Source organism: Trachymyrmex septentrionalis, unplaced genomic scaffold, assembly GCF_001594115.1.
Source record: "Trachymyrmex septentrionalis isolate Tsep2-gDNA-1 unplaced genomic scaffold, Tsep1.0 scaffold71, whole genome shotgun sequence".
Lineage (NCBI taxonomy): Eukaryota > Metazoa > Arthropoda > Insecta > Hymenoptera > Formicidae > Trachymyrmex > Trachymyrmex septentrionalis.
The window spans coordinates 1,364,930-1,375,838 of NW_017305895.1; the positions used below are offsets into that span (position 1 = coordinate 1,364,930).

A 10,909-nucleotide genomic window follows, 5' to 3' on the forward strand; every position below is an offset into this window, starting at 1 on the left:
GTATTAATCAAAACATATTCTAACTATATTATATTTCTGCATGTTACTTTTAAATGTATTTTCAAATGTATAAACATGAAGCACATGTAGCATATATTTAAATTAAACTTAATAAGTGGAAATGCATAGCCACTAAATGTAGACACAAATCATTACGTTCCAACTATATAATTATCCTGAGTTAAGTTCGGTCTTTAGTTCGGCCTTTGTAGCCGAACTTGATTGAGTTTTAGTATCAAGTAAGCACCTTTCTTGCTTTGCTGGCAGAAACGAACATTATATATTCGTACAAATGTTTAGAGATGCACTTAATTCTGCTATCATTATTAGTTCGCAACCTGTTGCAAACTAATTATTTTATGTCTAAACTAATTTTACAAACATGTTTTATGTTATATTTGATTTAAATTATTTAGAAGATAACGACACGCTGAAATCTAAAATTGAGCCCACGCGATTCATGGTCTGCCGATTCTCCGCGCTGCCGTTCGGTTTCGGTCTGGTACCTACTGTATGTACATGCGTGTCGTGTCTCGGACCCGGTTCACCCGGAACCGGTCTCCAGAAAAGGAAGAGCCATTCGCTGGTTCGTCGCGCCTGGGAGTCGTAATTCTACTCCGCGAGTAACTTGATTATGCATACATGTAGTGCATATTTGCGCCAACATATAAATGTATATCAATGGCAAAATTATGTACACAGATACGTAAAAGTTTTAGCGAGTTCTAAACACAATTTTTATCCTCAATCAGCTCGAGAATCTACACAAATTGCTCTACATTACAATAACTTTGTACTCAGCAAAATAAAGATAATGTATGCTTTCCATTTGATAACACAAGTTGACACAAGTCGTTCTGTTATTCACTGAAATGTCAAAAAAGATAGAATGCATGTGTCGACTTGTGTCACCAAATGAAAAGCATCAGTTTTCTCATACAGGAATATATACATAAATTAAATATTATCTAATGATAATATATTACCTAAATCTATGCCGTGTTGTATATAATATGACATATTTCTATTATTTAGTATATTATATATTATTTAATAGAAAAATATTAGAAAAATTCTTAAAATTATTTTGACAAGTTGTGTTCTCCATCAAATGCTTATTAAGAAGAAATCTATGATTTCATTACACTCTATATATCATTTTTATCTAAAACTCATTAATAAGTTGTAATAAATCTTGCTTATGTTACCGGATTATGATAACCTTTAATCACTTGTACCGTTCACTTTCGTGCTATCGTACTGTATCTTATAAAAATGTATATACAGTACATACGTAATACATAAAATAGATCATTTTACAAGATACCGTAATACACTTGAATAAAGTTGTGATTGGCGGCGTCGTATTTGGCCACGTTTGATAAAGCAGATAATTATTAATAATTTTCCCCAAATACATTAATTTAAGTTATACGCGCTTATCATAAATTTTTAAGGCAAACAAAATTTTTTCTTGATAATATATAAAAACACGATTATTTTTGTCACTGCAAGAATGCGATTAGTAAATCGATGGTATATACAATAGATTAACTATTGTGCACATCGGCGACTAATTGGCATTCAGTCGATATAGCTATAATAAATATTTTTAATGGTTTTGAGATCTCTATACAGATCCACGTGATCCGGAGATGATTCGAATGGTTGACGAAATTTTTGGCAGCCGAAAGACGTTCCTGACAACTTTGAATGATATATCGTCCATAGATTTCGCCCACGTGGTGAAAATTAATGTTAATGTTGTCTCGACATCAATAAATTTCAGGCGCCAGAGTGCCAATGAAGAGACTATTAAGCATAATGTTTCCAGTCCGATTTTTCGTTGTGTAATTCTTAGCGGTTGTCGCTTTTGCCATAACTCTACAGTTATATTTCTGAAAGAATAAGTAGGAAGTGTACGGAAAAGAGATTGCCGACACAAATTATACGTTTAATTCCGCCAGTGGCTTAGAAAACATAGGACAAATTGTTATATGTAAAATATATCATAAATATAGACACTTTATATTATTTTTATATAACTCAGATATCTAATTTTACATAAAATTTACATTTTGAAACTTTCCTCGAATTTAAAACTTTAAAGACCATATAAAAGCGGAGTATACTTTATATTCTAAGAATAATAATTATTAGTATCAGTATCGTTTTGGCTATATATGACAATGGCAATAAAAAGTGAACCTCTTTTTTTTTGCAGGTCTAAATGTGTTCGATAGCGATGCCTGCCGAATTGATTTTACACAGCCCCCCGGTGTACAGTTCCCTGCTGTACGGTCCCTTGGTGGTCACGGCACCCACGATCACCAGCCGATCGGTGCCACCTAGAATCAGACCGTGCCTCTCTACGGGATCCTTGCCCCTGGACTCATTGCGAAATAACGATGGAAAACAAAAGAAACGGGTCGTGTTCGCCGATGATCGCGGCCGACCGCTCACACAGGTATTTTTGCGATTTTCTCCTTGCTTTTATCGAGATCAGATATGTATATGGCGCGAGATCGATTTTCTTCTTTAGTACAGATAAATTTTATTGCTCACACATTACACTTGTAGAATAATGTCTCACTTTTTTTATTATTACAATTGCTTTTTTAGCGCTTTGTTAACGCTTTGTTAACGCTTTGTAAATGCTGTGTGCTACTTAGATCAGCCTCTATGGCATTCACGAAGTAGACGTGCGTCTAGTTTACTTTCGAAAAGCAAATAACGAGATAAGCAAAACCAATACCACCAGTGAAGAGTTAAATAACGTTCTTTACTTTACTTTTGTGTGAATTATGAATTTTGTTTAAAGTTATTTTTAATGAAGTAGCGCGGTAACATTTGGCCAGAGGCCTAAGAATAACGCATTTAACATGTGCGTCGGTAGTCACCAGCTTTTTGACAATTTACATATCATATACATATATATTGAATAAAATGTATTATAAGCGTGTGAACGGGATTTTTATCAAAAATAAATGCCAAGAGGCACATAATTTAAATGCTTTTTGTTAAAAATGATTCGAGAGGAAGCATTCGAAGTGATATGTATATTTACTCTTTTCTAATCTGTACTTAGCTATAATTGTGCATGTGCAATATACGATATTGTACATGCGCAGTCGTAGTTAATTATAGGTTAAAAAAGGATAAAGATATTACTTGAAATGTTTTTTATTAGATCGCAAAACTAGCGCTAGCGCTCATTGCATTAGTATTATACCCTTTTAAAAAAAGATTAAAAAGGTGCTAAGATATCCTACGTTCTTCGAATAAATCTAAATATGACAAAACTTAAATGATACGTTATTAAAAAAAAACTGATGTACCAAATTAAAAAGTACAATCCAAGTGATACTATCTTTACTAAATGATATAACTTTCAAAAAGTAAAACACAAGTGGTCTTATCCTTGTTATTTACTTAATTCTAATAATACGTATCATTTGTATAAAAAATTTGACGTCAACAACAGGCATCAGGTTAAATTTTATCAAATTAAAAAGTAAAAGTAAGTAATAAGTAAATAAGTAGTGCATAATATTTACTTAACTCTAATGATATGTATCATTAGAATGTATAAAAGATTTGATATCAATAACAGGCACCAAGTTAAATTCTACCATATTTATTATTTACTTGACTCCAATGATATCTATTATTTGTATAAAAAATTTGATATTAACGGGCACCAAGTTATTCAATTCTACTATGTTTAATTATTTACTTAACCTTAACAATGTCTATTATAAAACTCAAATAGTATATTATTATATCTATCTTTGTTATTCAACTTAATTCTAATGATATATATCATTTGTATAAAAGATTTGACATCAATAACAGGCGCCAAATTAAATTCTATCAAATTAAAAGTAAAACCCAAGTGGTAGTACCTTTTTATTATTTATTTAACTTTAATGATATGTATCGTGTGCATAAAACATTTTTGTACATCTGAGGAGGGCTCGAACTTGCAGCCGAAACATGTAATGCGATTGCGATTAGATTTTGTTTTATTAACAGTTAATTATATTCTAACATTTGCTTTTCCATTTTTATTTTTATTGTTATAACACGTTAATTTATTCTTGGACTCCTATTTGCCTTGAGGTCACACATATTTACTTTAATACTGAGAGTCTTGTTTTTGTCTTATTTTTTAATATGCCAAAATATTTAAAAGAATAATATATATTAATATATTAATATATTAATATATTATATTAAAATGTTAGTTTTTGAGATATGTTGTAGCAAATATAAGTGATATTATCATCCAACAGTCGTTTCCATTTAACATTTTTCTTTCTTTGAATTTGTTACGACGTTCTACAATTCTAATATTTCAATATTACATCTGATTTGGCAGGTTCGCGTCATGTCGGAACCAAGCAACGTACCACCATTATGGAGCACAGCTTACGTGGCTGGTTTGCTTGGCATATCAAAGGATCAAAGTCAAGAAGCGACACAGGATATTACGCCACCGTGGCAGGTGACTTTCCCGCAACCGGCGAGCGACTATCTCGCCTTCCGGCGTAAGCTCGATCAAAATAGCGTTAGCCTGGAGAACGTGATCGTGCGCGAGTCCGAGCAGTGCTTGGTGGGCACAGTGAAGGTACGGAATCTGGCTTACGACAAGGAGGTCGTGGTGAGGGCCAGTAGCGACAGCTGGTCCACCCACGAGGACGTGCACTGCACGTACGTAGCGCAACCGGGGTCATCGAGTTCCCTTATCCTGTACGACACCTTCCGCTTCCGCCTCACCTTGCCGGTGGCATCGAACGTCATTGAGTTCTGCGTGAGATATCGCACCGACGGCAGAGAGTCGTGGGACAACAACGAGGGCAAAAACTATCTGGTTAGCAAAAAACAGGAGGTAAGTATTTTAAAAGGATTATTTAAAATCTCTTAATATGTAAAGAATATTAAATACATCCGTGACGTAACTTCTATTTGCAGTCCTTGTGACGCTGCACACTATCCATGACTGACTGACTGACATATTTCGTAAAACTTACGTGATTTTATTTACAATCGTACATATCTTCGGATCTTCATTAAATATTTATCAAGTAGCGACAATCTACGGTTTATTGATTTTCAAAGATATTATATTCATGACTAAATATTCTCTATAATATACACGCACATTGCATTTTTTGCGCAGTACTAAATGTTTTTAGATTTTTATTTTATTTTGTTAACGCTCAGAAACTAGTTACACACACATATATATATATATATATATATATATATATATATATCCCATAAAATTTTTCCTCTCTTTTGTGTAGAAAAATTGGTAGGTCAAATAAATTCCGAGTTTTTTTTTTTTTAATTCATTATAACGATGCGCAGAGAATTGAGACACCTTATACCGATGCTTCAGCCTCGAGTACCAGCCGCACGATGTGATAACAGCCAGACGACGAAATGCGACGGGCTCTCCAACGGAACGAGGGACGGCAGTGTGCCGCAGATCGCGGAAGCTACCAGGTTAAATATGCGTACCTGGAGCGAGTTCGCATCTTGGCAGCACCTGGCCAACGATGCACCCTATTGGTGAATCGATCGACGATGAGGTCATGCCCCCTCGTCTCGATATCGAAATCATGTACGAAGCTGTACAAACTCCTCCAGTTTTTCTCATCTCGGCGACTTCGCCGAGACGTAGATCACGCGAGACCACGAGCAGGAGGCATCTCGCGAGGCACGTGAGTCGCCAGGGACGTGGGAACGGAGAGGAATAAACGCGAGGACGTGAGGAGAGAAGCTGTGCGACGATTCTCAAATTGAGAACGAGGAAACAAGAGCGCGCGCGTGCGGGAGAAAAAAACAATCGGGAGAATGATAGCATGTGGGCAGCAGAACCGAACGACGCTGAGCGTTGGATAACGCAATCTACACGGTAAGCCCCGATTCTCCCCTTATCTTTTCTTTCGTGTAAGAATACTTCGCCGAGTTTTAACGCTAATTTTTTCGCAATGAGCGATGGCCTGAAAGAAAAAGGTGATTTGCGCGATAAAATGCTGCTTAAACGAATCTGCTGAATAAGCACTAAACGTTCGCGATAGTACTGAAACCTACGTAGGCACATAGTTTTTATAATTAAATTTACATTACTTATAAGAACATTTTTATGAATGACACGGAAAGAATAGTTTTGCGCTGAAGTAACTAGAAACTTAACTAAATATAGATCTGAAAATAATTCTATATTAGTTATTAAAATAATTATGTAGAACGCTTAAACATTGATAATTATATAAAAAAGTTTTAACATTCTAGAAACTAGTTTAGCATCCGATAATTATTTCAATCCGAACAGAATTATTTTTAGATCTGTATTTAGTTAAATTTTTAAGTACTTCAACAAAAACCGTTCGTTCTGTATACGCAAAACATTCGTTTTTTTAATAATTTTATTAAAATAGAAATTTTTATTTAAAATATTTATATCGAACACGTAAACGTATCAGATTTCAAAGCACGTTTTGTAAATTTGATTCTTCGACAACTTTCACCGCCATACTCGTTTTAAGCTGAATGGATTTATTCGAGTGCTCGTATCCTTACACTCCTTACGCGTGCTTGAAATAGCAAGTATTTTTATGGGCTGATCCATGCACGTACAAAGTATGAAACGAGAATTATGCAGTTATATACCGATGTATCATACTTAAATTTAATGCAATAAGCAGTAACGTCAGCAAGATGCTGCTTCTTAAGGGATTATAATATTTTTGAATTTTAATGAAGCATATTTCATTGCAAGTATGCTCGTGAATACTATTTTCAAGTTCAATAAACGTGTTTTGACAGGAAACAATAATTAAATAATGAAAAATATTTTTATATTATAATGCAAATAACAAAAAATTTATATTAAACTATTATTTAATATATTATTTTTACTAACTAATTAAAATCTTTATTTCTACAACATGAAAACATTTAACTTCTTTTTCCTATCATAAAATAGAAGCTTAATTTAGAATTAAAATATCAGTTTGCTACATATTTTAACTGCATATTTTTTTCTTATAAATAAAAATAAATTCAAAAAGAACAAAAAATTATTAAAACACAGTATACTAACTTGCCATATTTAACTACATTTTTTTGTTTCGAACATACAGTTAAAAAGAAAAAAATTACATTAAAACGCGAGAGCTCATTGAACATTACAAAATGAAAACTCATTGCTTCCACTCTCTAGACTTACGACTGTTCTATCTATTTATGTACCCCGTCTCGCGCGCGCACAGACGGAATAGTACCACGCTCCCACGAGCTATTATTAACCGGCAAGTGCAACGAGCTTCCCCTTGAGCATAGTCGAAAGCTCTAGGAAGAACAAAACTTTGATCTCGTCATTATCTTCGCAATTACACTGCGCGATCGATCGAAGAATGATCGTGAAATCGCGAACCTCGCAAAATTTCGAATGGCCTTTCTCGCCGCTCGAACGCTTGAGACTTTCTCTCTATAAATAACATGGTCGACCGTCGACGGCGTCGTGTGCGAGACAAGCGCGATAACAGGCCCGACCGACGAAGAGAGTCGCGCGACTCTAATCGCCTTAACGAAAGGTTGTTACCACGCAATGACATGGCACGCCGATTTCATTCCCTCCCGCATATATTCGTGCCACATCTTCTTTCATCTCTCGTTCTTCACTCTCGGTCTTGCTTTTGTTTTGTCTCTCTATCGTCGCGTTTATAGATCCATCGCGTCGCGATGCATGCATGGGCTATGAAAAAAAAAAAACAGAAAAATATCACAAGCTTGAAAATAAAGAAACTATTTCCTCTAAAGTCTTCCTCTTCGACTTGAAAATTACGGAAAATAAAGCGGCTTATTGCAATAGATAATAAACTAGAAGCATATAAAAAAAAACATAAGCAATAAGACTTAAGATGCAGTAAGAGAATCGGCCAATCACAGTACAGAATGTAAAGTAGTTCTCTATTGTGATTGGACCGTTTTGCTTACTGCTTGCGTCTTACTGACTTACGTTTTTTTTATGTGTTTCGCGCTTTGTTTAGTTTTTGATGAACTTTGATAGTTAATGAATTAGAGTCCTGAACTTAGCTTTCGGGACATTCTACAGCAAAATTTGAAATTGTGTAGAAACGCGAAAAAATCTATTTACCGAAACGCATAGAGTAGGTGTGTTACGAATTCGATGGAATCAAGTTGGACGCATCCAATAAGCGAGCCGAGTATTAATCTTTCGATAAATGTTATATAAATAACGCAGAAGTCATGAGTGTGAATGAAGGGGAGACTGGCCTATGTGGTATCGTCGGAGTGATAGCTTTTAATCACTTTCCTGAAGGAATGTATGTATATTTACGCATACATTCATTCACCTTGTCGATTTTTTCTTGTGCCGGTAGTGCAAACGTTGCCGGTAGTGCAAACTTACTGCATTTTCTGCCTGAAAGCCATGCCGCAATTCATTAACGACATTCCAAACGATACTCCTACTTTCTTATTCGAGGCAAAGGCTGCTCACCGTTCTAACAGTAAAATTACAACAATATATAATTATAGTTTCTCACTTAATAATATAAATGTAATATAACACAAATTGTACGTAACAGCTGTTATAGCTTGTTGCGTGTTATAATATTGTTATGTTTATACTGTTGGTGCTTATTGGATTGTAGAGGAGATCGCTTATCATCGTTTGAAAATTTTGAAATTATGCAGAGTCTATAATAGGAGACGTAAATCTCTAAGTCATAAGAAACCCATACAGCACAGTTTGCGTTCCAGCAATATTGCAGTAACGTAGGAAACGTTGCAATGTTGCTGCCATCTTCTGTACTGTATGTGAGAATTAACTTTCAATTTTTTAATTAATTACACAGTCGAATGTAAGAAAAATAATCGATTGTGATTGGTTAATTTCTTACGACATAAGACTTGCGAGTCTTGTTGTAGGCTCTATGTCAAGTACTACGGCAAGTATTTCGAATCATTTTCACGGCCAAAAAAGAAGCAAAGATGTCCTTGACACACTGCCAATCAGCACGTCGTTTCATGCACGCTGTTATAAGTATAACAAACAAAACTGATCTTTTCCAAGCCCAATATGTCCTCGACCCTGATCTGTCCAGACCGAGGTACGCGAAATGTACGTGTATCCGAGACAGATTCGTATTCGGTTTGACTCGTTCGACGGTTCTATTCGAGATTTGCGAAACCCGACCCTGGTGCAAACACGTTAACCCACTTCGCTCCGGTACCGCTAAATCCGTCTATATTTGCCAGCACGATGAGCTTTCCCGCGATGTCGTTTGGCAATGGACAAGTGGCTTTAATGCTTACATTTTCAGACGTTGTGATGAAAGGAGAGGATAGTATGTAACAAGAAAAAAAGCTACGAAGAATCGCGATTTAAAGAGATATGTAATTATGATCATCGTAATTTGTAAATTTGCAAAATTCCATGACTTAGACATTTAACGAATAGTCTCAAATTTTATTTTATGAATGTGTTAAGATCCTTCTGTGATATTATGTAATCAATGATATTAATTTTTCCATAAATTCTGGAGATCTTAAAGCTTCACATATTTCAGGAATTTTTGAAATAAAATATATCATCTAAGAAAATGCATACATACACAAATTTAAATCGGAAATCCTTATAGTTATCTTAAAATTATTAAAATTAATATTAAATTTTCTTTGTATTGTAATATATCAAGGAAGTTATATTTCTCATATGAACTCTAAAAGAAGTTTCTTATTCTTTGAACGCTTTTCCGAGGTAGAATTACTTCAGACACGAGAAAGATTTAATTCCTTGCTTAAGAATTAAGTAAACGCGTTATGTCAATGCGGGAGGTAACCATATTTTCAAAGTACAATATCGTGGTTTACCTCGGTATCATTCATTACGTACGTACATATTTATCCGTAAAGATATGTACAGGACGCCTCAAATGTAAAATGTTATTCTGGATTTTAATAAATATGAATGAGAATATGTTTCAAATGGAAATCCGCTTGAAATATTGGAACTCTACATTAGCACTGTATTCTCTCGCCTTTCTCTTTTTACACTATTTGCTATTTTTAACACTTATTAATTTGATTATTATTTCTTATTAGTGTAACACATTATTATACTTAGATATTTCTTTAATGTTTGTTAATTATTGCAATATTAATATATTAATACTTACTATTATAATATATTAATTATATTATTATTATTATGATGCATTAACATTTAACATCACTGGGGATTTAATTTTTCTTTCCATTGTAAATAATTTTTCTCTCGATTATACTGTTATATCGTTATTATACTCCTTATTTGCGAAGAGTATCTGGCACCGCTCGACAACATCCGGCAGTACATGTACAATTTTTTGATGCCAAACAATCCGATGGCCTCTTAACCCTCAGATGTACGATGCAATTATCACCTCGTTTGAAAGTTTTATACACGACGCAATTACATATTGCTCTTGAGTATAACACGATAAATATAAACCAGAATATAATTTCTCGGTAACCCGATATCGCTGTAGTTGCATGTGCGCGATAAGAGGAGCTGCAGGAATAACTTTAATCCTTGAAGTGCATCAGAGGGTTGAACTCTCGCGAGCGAACTTTCCTTATCTGTACGTTTCTCAACATTGAGACAGTTTAGCAATGAATTGTATCTCCGGTGCGGAGGAAGTGCGCGACTTCTGAGATATCCTGTAGACATTATTCGAGGCGTGGTTGCGAGTAGTGGCGCAGGATCGCGTACACCGTGCGTCCGTGCCACACCGCGGTCACGCCGTATGGTACCACGCCTTGGTGATCACCGAGAGCGAAAAAGAGAGAGTGAGTGAGAGAGGGAGGGAGGGAGAGAGAGAGAGAGAGA

The 10,909-nt window shown here is 34.9% G+C and overlaps 1 protein-coding gene across 2 annotated transcripts in view; it reads left to right on the forward strand.

Annotated features, from left to right (window-relative positions):
* LOC108753754 (protein phosphatase 1 regulatory subunit 3B) overlaps positions 1-10,909 on the forward strand; it is a 34,118-nt gene that overhangs the window by 17,003 nt on the left and 6,206 nt on the right. Inside the window, exons 2-4 of one of the 2 annotated variants that reach the window (XM_018495625.1) lie at positions 2,225-2,467; positions 4,382-4,891; positions 5,405-5,923. In XM_018495625.1, coding sequence (XP_018351127.1) covers positions 2,231-2,467; positions 4,382-4,891; positions 5,405-5,581 — 924 coding nt within the window. In that variant the 5' untranslated portion in view covers positions 2,225-2,230 and the 3' untranslated portion in view covers positions 5,582-5,923. Of the gene's footprint in view, positions 1-2,224; positions 2,468-4,381; positions 4,892-5,373; positions 5,924-10,909 lie in introns of those variants that run through there. The other variant, XM_018495629.1, reaches the window with a different exon arrangement.